Source organism: Lottia gigantea, assembly GCF_000327385.1.
Source record: "Lottia gigantea unplaced genomic scaffold LOTGIsca_29, whole genome shotgun sequence".
In the NCBI taxonomy this organism is placed as follows: Eukaryota; Metazoa; Mollusca; class Gastropoda; family Lottiidae; genus Lottia; species Lottia gigantea.
The window spans coordinates 206,891-229,251 of NW_008708943.1; the positions used below are offsets into that span (position 1 = coordinate 206,891).

General features: G+C 34.4%; 4 protein-coding genes across 4 annotated transcripts; all 4 read left to right on the top strand.

Moving 5' to 3' along the window:
• Positions 1-854: 854 nt before the first annotated feature.
• Positions 855-9,150, top strand: LOTGIDRAFT_161337 (hypothetical protein; the record flags this gene model as incomplete). Its single annotated transcript, XM_009056739.1, has 29 exons — positions 855-1,007; positions 1,182-1,274; positions 1,641-1,712; positions 1,952-2,046; positions 2,199-2,271; positions 2,541-2,733; positions 2,967-3,085; positions 3,355-3,451; positions 3,750-3,752; positions 3,799-3,801; positions 3,897-3,899; positions 3,946-3,948; positions 3,995-3,997; positions 4,044-4,046; positions 4,142-4,144; positions 4,191-4,193; positions 4,289-4,291; positions 4,387-4,519; positions 4,664-4,849; positions 5,078-5,134; positions 5,556-5,613; positions 5,973-6,041; positions 6,748-6,882; positions 7,076-7,189; positions 7,397-7,488; positions 7,780-7,896; positions 8,252-8,364; positions 8,671-8,779; positions 9,021-9,150. The coding sequence occupies 29 exons, from the start codon at positions 855-857 to the stop codon at positions 9,148-9,150; spliced, it is 2,235 nt and encodes a 744-aa protein (XP_009054987.1).
• A 2,505-nt stretch (positions 9,151-11,655) lies between these two features.
• On the top strand, positions 11,656-12,424 carry LOTGIDRAFT_161338 (hypothetical protein; the record flags this gene model as incomplete). Its single annotated transcript, XM_009056740.1, has 2 exons — positions 11,656-11,701; positions 12,000-12,424. The coding sequence occupies 2 exons, from the start codon at positions 11,656-11,658 to the stop codon at positions 12,422-12,424; spliced, it is 471 nt and encodes a 156-aa protein (XP_009054988.1).
• Positions 12,425-14,205: 1,781 nt separating this feature from the next.
• On the top strand, positions 14,206-18,132 carry LOTGIDRAFT_161339 (hypothetical protein; the record flags this gene model as incomplete). The annotated part of the gene is made up of 10 exons (XM_009056741.1): positions 14,206-14,311; positions 14,658-14,786; positions 15,166-15,203; positions 15,502-15,632; positions 16,194-16,267; positions 16,677-16,767; positions 17,280-17,391; positions 17,524-17,591; positions 17,717-17,858; positions 18,046-18,132. 10 exons carry the CDS (start codon positions 14,206-14,208, stop codon positions 18,130-18,132), a joined length of 978 nt encoding a protein of 325 aa, XP_009054989.1.
• A 1,226-nt stretch (positions 18,133-19,358) lies between these two features.
• On the top strand, positions 19,359-21,512 carry LOTGIDRAFT_118892 (hypothetical protein; the record flags this gene model as incomplete). The annotated part of the gene is made up of 5 exons (XM_009056742.1): positions 19,359-19,827; positions 20,171-20,323; positions 20,702-20,754; positions 20,931-21,017; positions 21,249-21,512. The coding sequence occupies 5 exons, from the start codon at positions 19,359-19,361 to the stop codon at positions 21,510-21,512; spliced, it is 1,026 nt and encodes a 341-aa protein (XP_009054990.1).
• Positions 21,513-22,361: the final 849 nt, after the last annotated feature.

Consider the following 22,361-nt stretch of genomic DNA (forward strand, 5'->3'; position numbering starts at 1 on the left):
AGTTACTTTCATTTTCTAAAACAAATGAAAATTTGAATTCTGAGATAAAGTTTTACATCTTGCTCTTCCTGACTGCATAATATACCAGCAGGCCAGCAGGTTTAAATAATTTCAATTAATTGTAAGCTTAAAGCATTAAAATTGCTTCTTTTTAATTTTAGAATCTGATGAGGATGAAAGACCAAGTTTTGGAAATCCCCAGCAGAACACAATGATGAACCCTACTGGACCTTTAAGACCTTTTAAAAGAAAGAGGGTGATGATTGAACAGCATTATGCTGCAGGGGAGGGGCTGAAATCTAGTACTAGCAGTGAAACAGGCTCCAGTGATAATAACCCAACAAGCGAAAGTGATGGTGAACCTGCAGCTCAATTTATTAAAACCAACACCAAGAAGAATGCTCCGCAAATGAATGACAATGTTGCCAAAATGATGGTAAGTCGACCGTTTAGATCTTACAAATTCTCAGCTACTAAACCAAGAGTGCAGAATCTTCCAAATGAACCAATCCAACTACCAACTACTACTACTACTAACAACTTTCTACTCTGTAATATCAGCATCTGCTGTAAGCGATGATAACTTCTCATCTATCAACCAATCAACAACACTTTCAGGAAATCTAATTGATCACTACTTGCCAGTTCTATACAGGTTAAAGTTCCTGATGTTGTACATACCCCTCTTTTAATATTATCTATTTTAAGCTTGGAATAAGTCTAATGAGTAACTTCTTGCAACAAAGTATGAAATGTAAGCAAACTCATTGAACTGGAGAATGAGGACAGCAAAGAGGATATTCTACCTCTCGACTTGTATCTAATGATGTTTCTGTCTTTTATTCCAGGCGAAGATGGGATACAAGGAAGGGAAGGGTCTGGGTAAATTCGGACAAGGCAGAACAGAAATAGTGGAAGCGTCGAAACAGAAAGGACGTCGTGGTTTAGGATTATTTCTAGATGGACTTGAAGCTGAGGATGTGGAATGGAATTTTGATTTGGAAGAGGTTTGTATTCAAGTTTTGCTATGAATTATAGGGTAAAAACTGAAGGTTGCTTTCGCTACAGGTAAAATCCTGCATCTTGGTATTTAGAAATTTTAAAGGAAGGGTTTGATTTAATTAAATGCCATCATCAGTGTTAGATTCCTAACCTATCAACTATCTGTCTGTATATTGTAGATTATTATAGAAGAAACTGTTGACTGGCTACCTAAATGTACCTTACCAATTCCTTCCCTTGAGGAAATGTTAGAATGGAAGATCATTGGAAAAGTAAGTTTCACATCTTTGTATATGTGTGGATGATTACGCGGCTTGCCATTAATATCTGTTTAAAGGGACAGAGGTAGTAAAAATGTAGCAAAATTGCATAATTCCTTCAAAAATACCTCAAAATAGGAAATTTCTATAGATGACTTTTCTATGTAAGGCAGTGTCTCAAGAAAAGATGACTCATATTTTTAACTTTAAAATATGGATAATTCTGGACACACATGGATATTATGGCTAAAATTCCTGTTTCTGAGACTTACGTATGACTGGTCAAAAAAATAACACACTTTCCCTTTAAAGAACAAACGTTTCTGGAGTTTTTTCCCAAAATTTGTCATCAAAAATATTTACTTCTTTTTTTTTCAGAAAAAAAGGACTATAGATGACGAAGTTCATTTTATATCAGAAAAAACATTGAAAGGAATAATAAATGGCAAGGTCTGTTATAGTTACAATACTTTAGAAGACAAATTTTTTATATCCCCTCCCCTTCCTTGGAAAACTCAGACTTAAGTGCCTCTGTGGGAAAACTCTTGTCTTTATTTAAGTTCACTTTCAGACGAAAAAAAAGTATTATGTCTGTGCTGTAGCAGGGTGTTGTCTGTGGCTCATTTTCACTACAGACTTGTTGTCTTAAGTTAAATTACTTGGAGTTTACCACTCCCATTGTGTTGTAGAATGTGTTTGATATTTTGGATGCAGAAGAAATGAGAAGAGCTAGAACCAGATCCAATCCTTATGAAACTATTCGTGGTGTGTTCTTTCTAAACAGGTAAGACTAGGATCTTTATGTAGTCAGTTTTCAATGAAAATTATGCTGAGTACTATTCTCATTTCTCCAGTCATAATACATAATACCTGAGAATTAAAAAATTATTTGAATTAATTTGAAATATATTTTCAATCTTACGTTGTTTTTTTTAGAGCTGCAATGAAGATGGCCAATATGGATGCTGTGTTAGATTTTATGTTTACTTCGCCTACAGACTCTTATGGTGTAGGTATCATTTCAGCTCTCTTATCTCTTTGGATCTGTAGCAGTTCAATGAGCAAAGCTAATTCTATGAAGCTGACTGGGCTGACTCCTGAAAACATAGGCATCAGAACTCAAACCCAATCCAACGAATCTTGGAGCAGACAACAATCTAACAATCTTGCAACTAAGTTGTAGGCTATTCCATTCTTGCAGTAGGAGATAAACTTTTGCACCATTGTTCAAGTTTTATGATCTTCTCTACCATATCAGTTTGTTATCTCTCAATTCAGAACGTTTTGCTGCCACCAAATGAAATTCTATATTTTGCTGATATTTGTGCTGGCCCAGGTGGTTTTAGTGAATATGTATTATGGAGAAAGAAAGGGGATGCTAAAGGATTTGGAATGACCTTAAGAGGTCAAAATGATTTTAAAGTTGAAGATTTTTTTGCTGGACCAGCTGAAATGTTTGAACCTCATTATGGTAAGTATTTATATGAAGTTTTTCTTCAATATCAATTTTATAAGTATATTGGAGTCATATATTTTCTTAATTCCAATTTTTACCCAGATTTCTGTTGTTCCTGTAATTATTAAAATCCTTAATCCTATATGATGCACTATCAAACAAGCTACTAATAATTTGTAAGGGCCTTTGTAATGGCTACTATATAAAATGTTTAATTATCTAACGGGCAATGTACTTTTGTTCACCAGGTGTAGGTGGAATAAATGGAGATGGTGATATTTTTAATCCTGACAACCAAGCAGCTTTCACAAAATTTGTATTGGACAGTACAGACGGCCTTGGTGTCCATTTTGTCATGGCAGATGGGGTAAGTGGCTATAGTTCATTTCATTATTTAATTGGCTAATCTTCAGAGTGATATATGCATCATTGCTCGGAAATTGAAATTAAAACATTGAAATCTTATATCTTATGTTGTATGTCCCAGCTCAAAATATTATTTATAGTTTAAATTTTCATTGTACTTAGTTATTTATTATCAAAGTGGATATAATCCCCCATTTTAAATTTATTTCTGAAAAGTACTACTTAGAGCCTAAATTAAGTTCTTTGAAAGCCATTGTTTTCTTTTTTCAGGGTTTTTCTGTGGAAGGCCAAGAAAACATACAAGAAATTTTATCTAAACAGCTTTATCTATGTCAGTTTTTAGTAGCTCTGTCTATATTGAGAGATGGTAAGTTATAGGTGTAAGTTCATCTTTATATTCTAAAGGGCTGCCAATAGCCTAATCAGTCTAGCCCTGTCATATAAAGCCAGACAGACATTGTCACTTTTTATGGGATTCGCTCCAAGTTGCTAGTTTTTGAGAAATTTTACCACAGTATAAATTTTGTTATTTATTCAAAACTGAATCTAACTAAGGATTTATTCGAGAGGGTAGTTTTGTATGTAAACTATTTGATATATTTGTAATCTATTTCAGATGATAGTTTTGTATGTAAACTATTTGATATATTTGTAATCTATTTCAGATGGTAGTTTTGTATGTAAACTATTTGATATATTTGTAATCTATTTCAGATGGTAGTTTTGTATGTAAACTATTTGATATATTTGTAATCTATTTCAGATGATAGTTTTGTATGTAAACTATTTGATATATTTGTAATCTATTTCAGATGGTAGTTTTGTATGTAAACTATTTGATATATTTGTAATCTATTTCAGATGGTAGTTTTGTATGTAAACTATTTGATATATTTGTAATCTATTTCAGATGGTAGTTTTGTATGTAAACTATTTGATATATTTGTAATCTATTTCAGATGGTAGTTTTGTATGTAAACTATTTGATATATTTGTAATCTATTTCAGATGATAGTTTTGTATGTAAACTATTTGATATATTTGTAATCTATTTCAGATGGTAGTTTTGTATGTAAACTATTTGATATATTTGTAATCTATTTCAGATGGTAGTTTTGTATGTAAACTATTTGATATATTTGTAATCTATTTCAGATGATAGTTTTGTATGTAAACTATTTGATATATTTGTAATCTATTTCAGATGGTAGTTTTGTATGTAAACTATTTGATATATTTGTAATCTATTTCAGATGATAGTTTTGTATGTAAACTATTTGATATATTTGTAATCTATTCCAGATGGTAGTTTTGTATGCAAACTATTTGATTTATTTACTCCCTTCAGTATGGGGTTGGTATATCTAATGTATTTAGGATTTGATTCTGTTTCTATCTTCAAACCTGTTACAAGCAGACCTGCCAATTCTGAGAGGTGAGCCCTTTTCCAAATGTTTTTTCTTGGTCAGCCATATCCAGGGCCTGTGTCTGTCTCTGCCTTTATATCACTTCATTGGGTCCATCATTACTTAATTGTTTAGAAAATAATCCAACCTATATTTCCCTCTTTTTTTCCCAGGTATATAATATGTAAAAATAAAAAAGCTAACAGCGAATCTATCTGTGAATATATGAGGAGAATCAATCTAGATCTGTGTAAATATTTAACAGCTATCTCTACGGAAGACGTGACAGAAATAGTACCGTTAGACACAATGAAAGATGATAAAGATTTCTTCGATTATATGTGGTTATCCAATGAAAAGTAAGTAAGCCATCTTTCGAAATAATCAATTTATTGCCATACTATATTTCCATCTGGGTAATGTTTTTTGGGATCTTTGTCAATGTTTCAAGGCAAAGCTTAACAACATCTTGCTTTATTTTGCTGTTGTAAATAAATCAGATTTTCAAGCCAAAAATTGGTTTACTTTTGCATGTTTTTTTTTTAAATCGAGGCATTTCTTTACATCAGAGAAATGATATTTTTCAGTATTGGTAGAAAACAAATCATTGGTTTAAAAAAGATTCAAGCATTTTGTCAAAATCAGTAAGTTATTATTATACTGATCTTTTCTTTCTTAATCACCAAGAGAGAGCAGATATACACCATGAAAAAAAAATGGTCGCTCAACAGGCAGGTCATATTCACCCTTTTAGGTCCAGATAACTAAAAACATTTTTACCTTATTTAGGTTTGTCAATCCTCCAACTACTATTGTCTGAGCAAATTCCTTGGTATATCAAATTTTATCCAATTGTTGACCCAAATTATGACTGAAAATTGTTCTCTACAAAAACAAATTTCTACCTGATAATGTGTTTATATTTTTATAAACTCAAAATCATTCTAAGATTATTAGAACTGTTTTGAAGGTTTTATACAAATTTACCTTAATAAAATTAGCAGAATTCAATATACCAATGAATAGTAGGCTGTGTGATGTTAATTTCTGTTTGAATATTTCTAGAGATTTGTATGAGTTTAAACAATCAGATATCAGAACTCAATGTCTAAAATATTGGAAGGTAAATAATTTAAATTCCATCTTTGTTAGGCTTGCTGTTGTGTTGTTGTTGTTTATACAAGTTACTCATATTATTTTATAGATTCACACCATCATTAACCATTGTGGTAAATTGTATCTTGGAATGTTAGGATTGTGTATGAAGCATGTTTAAAATCTATTAAAATCTACAAGAAAGCTGAAGCAAAGTCCAACATTAACTTCAAAACCATAACTTAAAATGACTTAATCATTTTCTTAATGGGATAGACTGAAATTAAGTTTTGATAATTAATCTGGATAAGTAACTAACACAACTATCAATAATCATGATATTTAGATACTGTATTCCTTGAGTTTGATAATCAATTTTTTATGAAGGTACCAGATGAAGTTAGAATGGCTCCCACTTACAGAGATCCTACTGGAAAATTCAAGGAACTTATTGTAGTAAGTGTATTTTGTAAAATAAATCATTTTGTCTCAATTTCGTTAGTAAAGGAACTCTGTTCGGCCTTGTGAGTAGCAGCATCTGCAGACTACTCCATTTTTAATAAGCGCCATTTTGGAGAATGTGATCAATCAATGGACTGACTTGATTTGAAGTCATAAACGATTGAAAAATCTACATATCTCATGCTCTTCATATTGCTCATGTCAACTGCAATGGATCTGATGAGATGCTTTGAATTGGATGTCAACCTCAGCCCACTTAATATTTATCATTGTGCCTTAAGTTTAATTCATTATGAACTGATATGGACATCCCCAAATTTCCAAAAAGTAAAGGTGCCCTCACACCATAGGAATCACCAGATGCGTATGGGTGCGAATAAGAATATTGGGTCAAACTCTCATGCAATAGATTAGTGAGTTGCGTTTAAAACTTATGGCCACTTTCATTATGCTCAACAATACACAACTGGTAATCACTAGGGTGTGAGGTCACCTTTAATCAATAAACAAAGCATTCACATTTTCAAAGTATCCTTGTCAGAGAATCCTTTCTTGCCATTGATTTTAAACGCCTATGGTTATCCAATACCTTGGTCATCTTTTACAGCTGGGTAAATTAGAATATTGAATAAATAGGACTTGCTCAAGGTCATCAAACATAACACACAATTATTTTGACATCATTTTTATTTATTTTTAGAGTGAATCTGAAGACTATATCACCCACATACCAACCAGTCTAGAGATGAGTAATTTATCACAGATTAAGAGTATATATGACTATATGTGTACTGTCACTGGAGACCAGAAACGTTATTATTTATTAGGTTTAGGGGTAAGTCTTCTATGCTTATTTTCTGGATGTCTTTAACAACTGATTATTATTGCTCTAAATATGATGTTTTTGATATGAGTTGCTAGAAACATATTTTGCTATTGCACTGTGTTCTTACACAGTTCTATAGTAAAATGTTTACCTTCGTTTACAAAACCACATTCTAACTGACTGATGAATCGTTTTATTTCAGAAATCTCATGTGTTCAGATTTGAGAGAGGAAAATGGATGAAAGTTGTAGAACGTATTGAATTACCCAGTAAAACTTTGGTAGAGGCTGAAACAGTTCAAGAATTAAGAGGAGAAGTATGAAAATCATGACTTTAGTAATTTTCTCCTGACCTTGACACAAACTTAGTCTTTTGTTTTTTCATCATGCATTTTTTTTTTCATATAAGAAGAAAATAAATTGGTATAGATATCTTGAAAATGAATAAAGATGACTTTGAAATCTGAAATAACATATAAAGATGATAAAGTATGCAATGATTTGTTTGACTTTTATATTCTCAGGGTAAAGGCCAGCGTAGAATTCAGACTATACATATACTAGATGCTGTATTTCTCTGTGGTAAAGATGTTAGATCCTTACATTTTAAAGAAAGGTAAGTTCAGATTAAGTTGGAACTTTGGATTATATCTATATATAAGTCATAGTCAATTCAGTTGCTTTCTCCTTAGTTCGAGATAACTCCTTAGAGATATAAATTTTAGAAATGGCGTAACTCTCTACAGAGGATGTCAACTGCATGAATTATAACCCAAAGATAAGCATGAGATTTTTTCAGATTGCTGGAGAGTAAGAAGGGATTTTATTATTGTTTGAAGTACATTTTTATTGACCATTCCATTTCTTCTAGTGGTTGTCATGGACTGTTTCCTGTATTTCACTTCAGATTACGCAGTTTAGAGAAGTTTGTAAAAGCAGTAAGGAAACCAAGTAGATCTGATTTAGCACCCATTGTAGTATCTCATTATTATAAACTAGATGAAATTACTCAGATATTTGATAAGTAAGTTAACTGTCTAGATTTCAGGCTAGATAATTCTCAGCTTTTAAAATGGCTGTTCATTTGTCAATGAAGACAGGCTGTAACATGGTCAGTTAAAGCATTTAAATAGGTCATTTGTTGGCTACATTAGGCAATGGTGGTTGTTGGTTCTAATATAGGTTGGCGTGTGACAGTTTGGAGATCTTGAACAGGTCCTCTTTCTTCATTTTTGCAGTCAACTCAGCTGTGTACAGATAAACCAGGAAAGATCAATGCAAAAAGTTATGACCAAGGACCAGCTGGATCCATGGGATCAAAAGTTGTTATCCTTGTAAGATATGGTTTCTTTCATTCTGTTCATTTTGTTCTGCTCCAGGTTAGAATTTAAGGTTGTGAAAGGAAGCCAGGGCTGTGCCAGATTATGTTATAAAACACCAGACAACAGTTACTTCCATCCACACAGTGTTTATTTTATCAAAACTGTCAAAGGTTAGTATTTCTTTTATCAAAACTATCAAACGTCAGTGTTATTTTATTAGTGTTTATATTATCAAAATTCTCAAAAGTTAGCATTTATTTTATCAAAATTCTCAAAGGTTAGCGTTTATTTTATCACAACTCTCAAAGTTTAGTTTTTATTTAAGCAAAATTATCAAATTTTAGTGTTTATTTTATCAACACTATTGGTTTCAGTGAGCTTTCAATGAACAAAATCAATAGTGTGAATTTTAGGTGAAGTGATAAATTAATAGAGAACTATATCTATTTGATAATCAAGATATATTTTGTTTGTAGAACCATGGATGATGGCAATGAGTAAATCATCCCAGAAGAAATATTTCTATAATACAGTCACCAGAAAGGCTGAATATCAGATTCAGAAAGATAGTATTGCCACCACAAGGTAGTTCTTATATTAAATAAACGTTTTAAATAGGTACTACCTATCTCTTAAAAAGAACATTAAAGTTACCTTCTCAAACTGTGCCAATAAGAGTATATATTCATCAGCGGGTATACCTGGTGTCATAAAGTTACAACAGAATCCCTCTATAATCAGAGACTAAGGTACGATGGGTCAAAAAATTGGCATACCTGTCCCTTTGAAATAGTCTTACATAATAATATTTTTCTATTTATTTTAGAGACAGCAAGTTGAACAGTTTACAATGGTTCTGGGACAGGGGTGTTTGTGTTCATGACAGTCAAGAACATACAGATTCTTCCAAAATATCCCGAGACTCAATCTTAGATTTCGTTAATAAAATGAAATGAATTATAACATATATTCATAGAAAGTAAATGAAATGTAAAGTGACTACAGTGGAATATAAGAAATAGAATGAAATGAAATATAGGGGATTGATGAATGAATGGAATACGATGATGAAATGAATGGAATACGATGGAATGAATGGAATGAAAAATTGAAATAGAATGGAATAAGTGCCAAGGGTGTAGTTGCATAGTTGTAAATTGTCTATTCTGCCAGCTGTGACATTCGACTTTAATTTTGATTGAGACATAGGACTTTAAGTCTTTAGCTAAGCTTATCAATGATAGGGTTCTCAGCTCGAAATTTGAGTCTTCAAATCCATATGTGCCCAGGTAGTATAACTTTAATTGGCCCTAAATATGATATATTTAATTGATTATTGTTGCAGATAAAATGACTCTGATATATATCTTAATGTTTTTATATCATCATCCATTGGAGATATTTAAGCACTTAAAAGATTGTTCAGTTAAGAAAAGTGAAATAAGTTCAAAAAGACTAATTGTTATTGTATTATATGTCTACAGGTCATGATGATCTAAACTAAATAATTGTTATTGTTTGGTCTTAAAAGTGAATAGCTAATGCATGAATGTCATGTTAACAGTGAATTAAAGAGACCAATCTCTTTCTTGATACACAAACAAAAATGTTTTTCAGTTTGTTTTTCTTTTTTTTTTGTTTAATTGAGACAGTGATATTTTTATAATTTCTAGGGTTTCTGCCATGTTGGGACGCAGGGGTGAGGGACTGACATGTAAAAAGTGTGGTCGGCTGGGTGTTCAGCGGGACAAGGGCTCTCGCGAGGGTGATCGAGAACAGAGTCAATACTGAATTTAACTAGGGCGGTGTGCCCTCGAAACTCTAGCGCGGGCGCCCATAGGCTGGCTTTATGATGCTTTTCAGTAGGAATGAGCGATATGACTGACTAGTACGAGAGGAATGTTGGTCCGGATTGAAAGCGTTGGTGCTTGGTGGTTTATTGGGGCTTTGCCTTTGTCCTGGGGCTTACGGCTAAACGCCTCTAAGTCTGAATCCCACCCCACGACGTCCGGGTCTGCATTTCCAAGACGGGCGACAGAATCATTAGGCCCTTCCTCGCCGACTAGCTGGTATAAATGATCCATAGAAATGAGCTTGAGATATTACCCTTGTAAAATATAGTTGTTTCTTTTAGCTCCTTTAATAGATTGCGCATACAATAAAGCTTGAGTCTCTTTATACTGAAATAGGTTCAGTAAATCATTAGATTGTATTAGATTGTATATATCTATATAAATACTTGTATATTTTGTAACCATAACATTTTACACTAACATCATTTTTTTCATGCGTTCATTGTTTTTCAATCATGTTAAAAGGAATTATTCAATACAACCTCTTAGTTAGAATAGATAAAATCTAAAGACTATAAATTTTTTACAACCATGCGTTTTTTTTCTCTGGCAAATTCCACCCTACCCCCGAAAATTTTTTTCCGAAATATCATCACTGCAACTAAACACCACACTCCATTGCCCCTCCGAATATATTACTTGCCCCGTCGGACAATCAAGTCTGGATACGGGCCTGACAGTAGGAAATGGTAGAAGCGAATCGTGTCCACACCGTGTCCGAATCTGTACCTCGCATTTTCACTTTTTCTGTCTGTATCGATAAAAACCTGCATCGCACCACATCTAAGTTGGAATAGACTAGGTGCGGTGTACGTTGTGGGATATCTTACATTATTATATTTTACGAAAAAACTTGGTATTTATTATGGTTCTAACCCTTCTAAATTACACTTTCTATTTTCAAACTCAGCAACATAGGCCCACAGCATCGTTTTCTTATGATTGCAGACGAACTAATTTTGCATATTACCCCTTTAAATGAAGTTTCATTGATCATCAAGATCATATAAATCAGTCAAGTGTACCTGTTAATTGTACATTGTTTGTATGTGGTTTCTCTTGGAGATGCTAACGTCAGGAATTTTCTGAAGTTTTCAGGTTGGGTGTTTCTCGACTGACGCATACCGTGTCGTACAGTTCTTAAAAGCAGTTCTATTTCAAAGTAAGAAGTAAGAGCAGGTATGTTTTAAGGATTACAAATGAGCATAGCGAATTGTCAATAATTCAAAAGAGATTATATTTGTAGTAGGTAAGACAGTAGTAACGGTCTGATTTTTTGGCAGCTTACTACACGAACATGAGCTACCGAGTTTCTTTACTCTGTAGAATTTTGACCCAATCGCATAAAAAGCTGTTATGATTTCTGTATTGATTTCAATAACTTTATCTTGATACAAGTTTTTTTTTTACAAGGAAATGCAATTTTGATAAAAATAAATTTTTTTTTAGTGAATAAAAAGACAGAGAGCGCATATTAATATTAATCCGGTTGTTTAGAGGACAAAGATCATAACTAATATTTTGAAAGAGTCTTCTTTTCTGTGTATGATATATTGCTGCTAATATAATGTATTGTATATAATTTAATTGTTTTCAGAAATCAGTAAAATGAAGATTTGGCAAGTGATATTTGTCACTCTGGCTATTTTTAAAGGTAAATTTTGAAAACGACATTAGGTACAAGGGGCCAAGACACAAGCCGTGAAATTAAAATTTGTTCTTACCATTGTGAGATTCCTGCAATTAATTGTATAGAACATGGCTTGCCAGCCCGGACGTATGATACAAGGTCCTATACATTTACAGTATAAGTGTCGTCGTGATTGTCGGTAGCTGGTAGCTGAAAGTTGATTTTTATGGCAAAGTGAAAATTAAGATGACAATATCCTTTATCTTTCCTAATTTGCAGCTTCCGATTTTTATGTATTTTGTATTTTATAATTTATTTTTAGCGATTTCGTCAAGTACACAAACATCATCACCAGCGAATAATTCAACGACATCACAGGGTACAGTAAGTGAACAATCGACAACACAAGAAGGACTACAGCCAAGATCACCACCCGAAAATGGTTTAGCGCCAGGACCACCGGGAGAGGGAATACCAGGGCCACCCGAAAATCCACCAACAACCGGAACTGAAACACCTACATCAAGTGATACTGAACCATCGACAACACGCAGAGAGGAACCACCACCGGGACCACCCGGAAATAGATCAACATCCGGAGCTGAACCACCTGCAAGAACAGAGGCTGAACCATCTACAACAAGCAAATCAAAACTACCAACAGAACCATACAAAAATTCGGCCTCGGGCATGTGGAAGAGTTGGGTCTTACTGACAACAATTGCGATCTTTCAGTATAGTGTTTAAAGGGTAAAGTCGTCTAAATTTCCACTTTCCGTTTCTAAAAGGATCTTATGATTCATTTCAACTGCACGCATAATTGTAATAATAACAATAATAATAATGTTTATTCAGTAAAGATACACATGCTCATAGATTATTTACCTATATTAACTATACTGCACACATATCTCTTTTCAAAGGAAATAATTTAACTATTTCGGTGACGAATTTTTGAGAAATGAAGTCGTAAAAAGGTGTGAATAAATGAGGTATGGTGTCCTGTCTGGCGTATGGTGTGGGATTGGAGGTACAGTGAAAATACAAGAAGCGAATCGTGCCTGCATCGCGTTGAAAATCCCTCATGTTATTCTGCTTTGGACGTCGTAGTTATTTTATTCAATAGTAACTAGATAGAAGGTTCGACGTATTCCAATAAACTAGCCCGAGTGAATTGTATTTTATATTAAGTATATGTAGTTGTTTCATTAATTTGAATCCAACAACGATTCCAATAGTATGATTTCTTGAAAATGCCCAATTTCTCAGCAATTTTTATTCGTGGCTTGTCTCGACCTGTCTTGAGTAACTGATTGATAAGCCTACCGGGTCTACCTGTCTTGAGTAAATGATTGATTCCGATCTGTTTTGAGTATAACTGATTGATACCGAACTGTCTTGAGTAACTGATTGATACCGAGCTGTCTTGAGTAATTGATTGATACCGAGCTGTCTTGAGTAATTGATTGATACCCGACTTGTCTTGAGTTACTGATTGATACCGAGCTGTCTCCAACTCCAACTGTAACTGATGTTGAGTTACTGATTGATACAACAATTAAACGCTTACGCAGTGTCTGCTATCTCTGAACTACGACCTTCTTGCCTCTCTTGCTCAACAATATAACTTGCCAAGTGGACATTGGAACCAGTTTTTTTTTTAGACCAATGCATGGTTGTAAACGTGCCACAGATTTTGCCATGGACATCAAGTTTGCCGTCAATTTTTAATCTAAAGACGCAAAACGATAAGCACTAGCTTTTTGTGGAAGTGCAAAAGAGAATGGAAGCCAAACAGAATAAAAACATTAGTTTTAAAATCTCTTACAAGAATGATAAATATTGGAAGATGTTTTATTTTGTCTATGTTTTTCTTTGTTCAATCTTACGCTTAATTAAATGTTGTTTCTATCTGTATTAATTATTTTGTTATTTCACAGTTATCATTGTGTAGATGACCAACCCCCCTCCAACCCCCTTCTCAAACAAAACCCTTGTTAGAAGGCTATCAATTTTGTGACATGCAGGATCTGAGAGCAACTTTATATTCTACGACTATAAGCAACTGGTGGAATCTGGTAGAATCTGATCAACCGAAGTAAATTGAAGACTGAGAACACAATTATCAACAAGTTCTTTTTTCGTTGATATTTATATCTTTCGGTCTGTAGGGTTAGTTGATACCTGTTGCTACTTGTCTACCATTTCCTGATATGTGCACTTAACTGATATCGCTTTATGATCTCAGCCAAAATATTCCAATGATATAGCAATTCGATAAACGACATTATTACTTGGTGATATGGTAGTATGGTGGTTAGTTTAGGACATATTAAAGAAACAATAACATGAAATATACAATGTACATTGATAATTCGGTGATGATAAAGAAATTATGATAAAGAATGTGTCCTAAACGAACCATCGTACATGGTAATGAATTCAAGACAGGTATATTATAATAAGGTCATGTAGTCTGACTGGTTACAGCTTTTTTTTCATATTCACGTGTTGTGTAATGTATCGTAATGTCCGAAATAATTGTTTTGCTGTTAGTTCCCAGTAAAATTCTGGTAGACTATATCCGACAACATTTACAGAATGCCACTATTTATTCTGTTGTTAGAAAATACGGTAGGTTTGGTATGATGGAACATTTTTCAACCCGGTTTTCCCTTGTCATTGATGCAGGGATGATGGGAGGAAATGACATTGAAAAGCGTCTAGTCGTTCGGATGGGACAATAAACCGAGGCCCCGGTGCTAAAGGCTGTGCACGTTCAAGATCCCTCGAAAGTTTGAAATCGAAAAATTCCCTCATTGCACACTGCAATGACATATTGTGTTGAATCGACTCTGATGAGCCACATTGTCTCGATTCCGGCACAGATCCATTTTTGACAATTGCCATCGATTCTTGATGAACCAGTTGGAACTTTGGTCGGACACGGGGCATCAACATCAGTCTCTTAAATTTGTAGGTGTTCCCCCAGCAGAAGAACAATTACCAGATTTAAGCAAAGTAGAAATTTGCTTTGGTGCCGAATATCTTTTCGATGCGATTATGAAGAAGTATCCGACAATAAAATGGTTCCACAGTCTATCAGCAGGTAAGCACATATAATTTTTATAAATGATTTCGCAAAATGAAGAATTGTAACTCTAACATCGGCTCAGAAATTTGCAAAACTAAACTTGACATAGTTCATGATTAGTTTGTACAGACAAAACGTGTGTAACTTGCGTAACGTTCCCCCATACACCATTCCCCAATCCCCCTCTGTGCCTGATCGGCCCCCACACCAGATGTTTCCTAGAAACGTCTCTGGTGTGTAGCGTAGCATTAATACAAATTTCTAGTTTCCACTGACTGGTTATTCTATACATGAATTTAAGATGAGGTTGCTCGATCTTACGGATTCAGTTTGCTGTTGTCTGTCCCAAACAGAAGTAAACGCTTTATCAGAAACATTGTATTTTTTATTCTAGGGAACAGCAAGGCAATGGCTTCACTAATGAAATTAAAGGTAACCTCAATTTTAGCTGGTTTTAGACAAGTTTGAATGAGATTTTAGGTTTGCATTGTAACCATGATCAGTTCTATTATCAACATGTTTCCAAGATTGCTCGTTTACACCAGGTCTAGACGGTACCAAATACGTTTTCCTGTCAGTAATGCAGGTCAGAGATAACACTTTGAAAATACGTCTGTAGCTCAGATTTGCTAATAAACCGAGGCTTCATATCCATGCCTGTCCTAATAAAATTGCATTCGTTGCTATTTAAGAAGTTAAACTTCATTTAATTTCATTTCTTTATTTTGAGGAGAGACCATTATACACCAAGAATATCAAAGCTTACGACCAGAATATGTCACAGTTCATTATCACACATATTCTGTGTCACGAAAAACGTATTCTAGAAAATTATAAAAACCAACAAGTAAAACAATGGACGTGAGTTTACATATTGTTTTATACTTGTCCTCAATTTCTTCCCCACAATCATCATCTTCATCGTCCCGCAACCATCAACAGTAACAGCAACAGCAACAGCAAAAGCAGCAATGGTCGTGAGAGTTGTATGAATATTTTTTTTATCCCTGTCTGCAATTTCTTCCTCCTCATTATCATCAACACCAACACCAACTTTAATCATTATAATCATCATCATCATCATCATCATCACCCAAATATCATCAGTAGTAACAGCAGCAATTGGCGTGGGTTGAAATATTGCTTTCATCCTCGGCCTCATTTTCATCCTCCTCATCATAATCATCATCACCTGCATCACCCAAAAACCACCAGCAGCACCAGAAGCAGCATTAGTGGAAACAACAACAGCAGCGCTATATTCCTTACAAAATATTCCGTCGCTCCTTTGAACCATGTTGGGTTCTCGTCATCTTTTTGACTTCTAGATTTTAGACACACAATGTGATACAGTAACAAGACGGGAATTGGTGATATAAAATCGATACTCTTGATTATTTTATTTTCTTACATTTGTTTCAGTGATTTTGGCAATTTTCGATCTCTATCAGATGTTACAATTGGAATACTTGGACTAGGAATTATTGGTAAATCAGGTGTGTAGTTAATTTTTATTTATTAATCACATCTTTCATTCTTGTTAGTGAGTTTGCATACATCACTGTTTTAGATCCTTGTTTCAGAATTGTGGTAATGTTCTTGAACAAACGTTACCCGGTTGTTAGACACAGAACATATAAGGAACAATGGGCTTCTTCTATATATATTTTAACTTTCAAACGCGGATAATTCTGAACCCACATGTATTTGAAGGCTCAAATTTTGAGCTTTTCACGCTAATTCTGATTAGTTTAGCTAAACAATTCCCCTTTATGGTACGATTGGTCGAACGGATGGCGAATCTGTCTATTTAATTTATACTTCGGAAAACATTTTATCATCTAGTTCGTAAACTGTGTAGTACTTTATTACATTTTCTAGTTGGCCAATTTATTACATTTTCAGTGGCCGATCTTTGTAAAATATTTAATATGAAGACTTGGGCCATGACTCGAGTTGAACCGACAGAAAAACTTAGCTCGATAGACCACTACAGGTATGTATATGAGAAGAAAATCTAACTCAATTTTTACTCAAATATTAAAATAACTATAATAGGTCTATTTACTTTTTTAAAGAGATGGAAGGCATAGGAGTGATTAGATACTTCGTATGCTTTTGGTGAATACGCCGAACCTTTCTAACAACAGTAGCCTACTTGATTAGTGAAACTCGAACTGTTTTGGAATCTAAAATATAATTTGATTGTAAATAGAAGAATGATCTCAAAGACAGACTTGTCCAGCAGCAGAGTCTTCGACCCCGTGATCGTTAATCAATACCAAATAAACGATGTTAACTATGATCTTGTGAACCAACAGAGTCTTCGACCTGATGGTTGGTAATCGATTTACCGCAAAAACGATATCAGCTTTAAGACAATCTTGTACCACGAGCAGTGTCACCACACTATTGGTGGGTAACGATAACATTGTTAGTTGAAAACTGTGTCCATCATACTCTGTTATAGTGTATGTCTCACTTGCGTTTTTTGGTTTTAACTTCCAGCCAGAACCTAGAAGATATATTAGTGAATTGCGACTATATTGTGGCCTGTTTACCTTCAACCCCTGCTACTAGAGGTATCCTTAATGGAGGTGTTTTATCTATCTGTAGGAAGGTAAGCAAACATAACTCATAGTTCTTCATTTTGATAGTGGACCCAGCTGCAAAGGGAAGCAAAGTTTGATGTATGTTGATACAAGTGTTAAATCGATGACAAGTGGTTTTGCTAATTTACATGTATTTTTAGAAGCCCGTGGTAATCAATGTTGGAAGAGGAGATCTGATTAATGAAGATTCGGTTATTACAGCTTTGAGGTAGGAATCCTTGTTAATAGGTTCGCAACTTGTCAACTCAGTATCCTCTACCTTATTGCACTAATAGAGTTAATTTACCTGCTGAAATAAAAGAGTTTTTGATCAACTAACCATTGTATTAGTAGAAGTGGGTGGATAACAAATGCTGTACTGGATGCGTTTGAAAAGGAGCCTCTACCACAATCTAGTAGACTCTGGACAGAACCTGGTGTGATTGTCTCGCCTCATTGTTCATTTCAACCTTATGGTCAACAGGAATGCGAGGAGGTAAGAACTTCCTACGAATTCTTTTTCATTGTTTCTTCAGCAATATTGAGTCTGCTTAGCTAAGTTTGATAGTGGGATCGGAGACGCACACATGAATATGGACATAATATATTTCAAATCAATCCCCAAAAATGGTCAACCATATCCTTAAATATACATGAAGAATGTTTTTTCTATTTATTTTCAGCTCGCTCAAGGGTTTTTAGACAATTACCACAGATATATCAGTGGCCAGAAACTTATAGGTTTGGTGTCTATAGACAAACAATATTAAAACTATTGGTATCAACAACATTTTCTTGTTTTTTCCTAGCATATCCCATCCTTAGATCTATAGCAGTTTATCATACTTCCGATGACTCTGCTGGTTGACGAGACATAATATTAATATGGTATTTAGTCATAACACACCAATAGGCTGATGACTGGTGGTGGTTCCTCTACGAATTCTCCACAATCAATCTTGAATCTGAGTCTGAAAACGATACAGTGAGGGTCACAATAGAGACAAGGGTTAAACTTAGAGGATAGAGCTTTTGTAGACCTTCATAGGAGAGCTTCTTTTTGCATCAATTCGTACTTACAATAGTGATTTGGTCATATTACACGACATTGACTTATTAACAATGAAACTAATTATAACCGGTCACGTAGAAAGAGTGCAAAGTTTACCAACTAAACATTGGTATTCTTTTCGCTTTTCCCTTGATAATTCAAGTAACCCTATAGATCTGGCCCTACCGTCGGGCTACGTTTCAAGATGACCAAACTTTAATCGAATTTCGATCCCGCCAACAACGTATAATTACCACCTGGTTACATTAGAAGACTAGACCAACAAGATAAAGTAAAATCCATTGTTACAAAACAAAACATCAGGAACAATAAACATCAGGTACACATAGGAACATCAATACAGGTAGAACATCAATACGGGTAAAATACAGGAACATTAATACAAATAAATACAGGAACATCTAAACTCTATCGTCTGATCTATATTCTGATTGGTTGAAACCTAAGCGTTCATAGTATTGAGACCTGATTGGATAAAGCTAATGCAAGAAGGGCGTTGATTGGTCGAGGGACTAACCATGAGAATGTTGACATTTGTTGACACATGAACACAATACATAATCTTTTATAATACTTGACTCTTGAGGTCAGAACAAAGTGGTATTACTGTTTAGGATTAAAGGTGTTAAAAGTATACGTAGTATTATCTAATATACTACCCTTAGATGTAGATGCTACATTAGCAATGACAACAGACATTTAATTTCAAGTAGCAGAGGTGATAATTGACTCTTTAAAATATTCTATTCGTACCTGTTCTGACTGACACTCATTGCTAGTCAACCCTAATAATACATAGTGTAACACCGTTTTGAGAAGGTAATTTGATATCTATTATTCAACAAGAACTATAGAATCACACTTTACGATATACAGCGTGTGTAACGATTTGAAAAAGTTAGTTGGAGAGGTGACTATACAACCATGGAGGGGAAACATGAAACGGTCTCTATTAAAACTGTGGAAATGCATACCGGAGGGGAACCTCTTCGGATACTTTTATCTGGGTATCCACAGCCACAGGGAAACACGATTTTAGAAAAACGTCGAAATCTACAAGAAAAACATGATGAGTATCGGAAACTAGCAATGTGTGAACCAAGAGGTCATGGTGATATGTATGGTGCACTGTTGGTACCACCGACTGTTCCAGAAGCGAATATGGCAGTGTTGTTCATGCATAATTCTGGATACAGCACAATGTGTGGACACGGCGTTATTGCTCTTGGACGCTATGCAATTGACAACGGTTATGTCAAAAACGTAATTACGCCAGAGACGGAGGTAACGATCCAGTGCCCATGTGGTCCGGTAACGTGTTACGTTCAGTATGATGGACGCAAGTCCGGTTCCGTTCGGTTTATCAGTGTTCCGGCGTTTACTTTTGCAACTGGTAAGTTGATAACGTTTTGATTTGCATTCCAACGGTCTATTGTTCTGTTTTATTTCCGATCTGACATATTTCCTCCGCTTTTCTTCCAGAGAAACTGTACTCTTCAGTTTTTTGAATTGTTCTTTCTGTGTTTTCTGGTACTCTTGGTTCTATTACAATCTATTTGTACTCTTTCTGACAATGCGAACCATTCTGCATAACACTATGCCATATATCCCGATTTTTCTCATCATCTTGTTCCTGTCCTGCTGCGCCGTATACATATTTCGAACCAATAAAATTTCGCAACCTGGGTTTCAGTCGCTTCTATGTATCTCAATAATTATTGTTTTCGTGATTTCAGACGTAAAACTAAAAACAGTAAAATATGGTACAGTTACAGTAGATATAGCTTATGGTGGAGCTTTCTATATATTTTTATCAGCACAATCTTTAGGTTTAGATGTTACCTTGTCTCAGTTGAAAGATTTGGTGGAAGCAGGAGGAGATATAACTGGTTTGTATCCTTCGTTCCTTAGCCTCTTGGCGTTTCGAGGGTTCCAGGTAATCAACCAACCAAAGATGCTTAGTGTTTAATTGGGACTATACAACTACATAATCCTAAATATTGGTATATTTCGAAATATCTATCTAAACACAGCATTAAAACTGATTTAACAAACTTCCATGATACAAGAAAGATGTCTATGGTAGTCAAGGTATAAGAAAGTCTTGACATTGTGAAGATTAATTTTTCGGTTCTCACACTTAAAATTTGGATTAGCATAATCCCAATACCTCTTAGCTTTTGATGTCTCGTATACCGGAAATTGCCAATGGTTTCATTTTGAGATTTCACACTAATTCCTTATATCTTGTGTTTTACCATTTCTAGAAGCTGGCAGGAATCAAGTAAAAATAGATTTTCCTGGAAATGAAGACAGGTGCGTAGAATAGCTACTTTGGGTGTTTGACGAAGGCTTTCCACAGTTCCACCAGATCTGTCCCGATTTCATATGTTTTGTTGCAATTTACAAACCGATTCATATCATATCAATAGATTAAAGCAGGCCTGTTCTCAGGGTAGATTGTAAAATTGAGTTCTGTCGCTTCCATAGTAGCAGGCGATGTATTTACTGACAATGGTTAACTCGATTCAATCCATCAGCTTAAGCAACATTTTTTACCCTTATTTATTTACTAAGAAAGGGGTTACTAGTAGTAGCCTTTCTGTTTCAAAGTATTCCTTCGAAGTTATTTGAGTTAATCATTCTTGTATACAGAGCAGAAAGGGATGTTTGGGCATGCAATTGTTGGCTTAAAGGCGTCTTTGGAATAGTATATTATAGCATAAATGAGACGAAGGGACCTGCAAACCCGTCTTCATGAGGACAAAAGGAGCATAAAAGTAAATGTAAAAATGTAAGTAATTTTTGTTGCAGGTGGACAGATCGCCTTGTGGTTCCGCTGTAACAGCGAGAATGGCTTTACAACATCACAAGAACCAGGTCAAGGTCGGTGAATCAAGGGTGTATCAGAATTCTAAAACTAGTTCTAAGTTTTCTGGTAAAATAGTAAAACAAGTTTTAGTGGATACTAAAGAAAGTGTCCAAGTTGAAGTTTCAGGACGCGGTTATTACAGTGGTACCATGTGTCTGACTGTAGAATCAGACGACGACCTTGGTCACGGCTTTGTTATGGGATGATTAAAAGACTACCCAAAACTTATAGTCATCTAAATTTCTCCTTTACCAGCCTATACAACTCAATGCCATATACAAATAGCCATATATCGATGACGTTATAATACTGAAAATCATATGAACTTGAGAATGCTCGAAACGTCCTGTAGGGGACGATAGTTCAAACTGGCAAGCTAAGTTAAATTGAATTTTATGAGAACTCTTCGTCTCTTATATACTGTTATGGATAGCCAAGCTCTTTCAGTTGGTAAAGCAAATATTTAGATTACATCCTTTCAAAATCAATTCAAAATTTTCAGATTTAGCAGACTGTTTATAAATAAATAAATAAACAATGTATAACAACTTACACCGTTAAATAAGTGCACTTAGATATAAATATATATTTACAACTTCACAGCCTGATACATCAAATAAACATAGAATAGATAAATTAATTCAATAATGCGGAACACAAGGCTATAGTCTGTGTATAGAAATACTAAACAGGTACAAACTCTTGTGTTCCATTATTAGATAGTGGTCCTACGGGGGTATCATTGTCTGTTTATAGGAATAATATTTCATAGAGTAGTTTACTGTGGAACAGGTTGGTCTGCTATTATCGGTCCACAACTGAAACATAATGTTATATTCTTGCGATTTATAATGATACATTTTGATCAATGATTTGAACAAGAAGCTTTAAAAACTGAAATCCATTTTCATCTAAAAATATTTGATGCACAGGCCATTTTGAAATATTGATTCACAATAATTGAATATCTGTGGCTACAACAAAAATATATTACAGTGTAAAACAGACTAAACGAAATATTGAAGCTGCATTGTTTACTTAACTTCCGTGTGCAA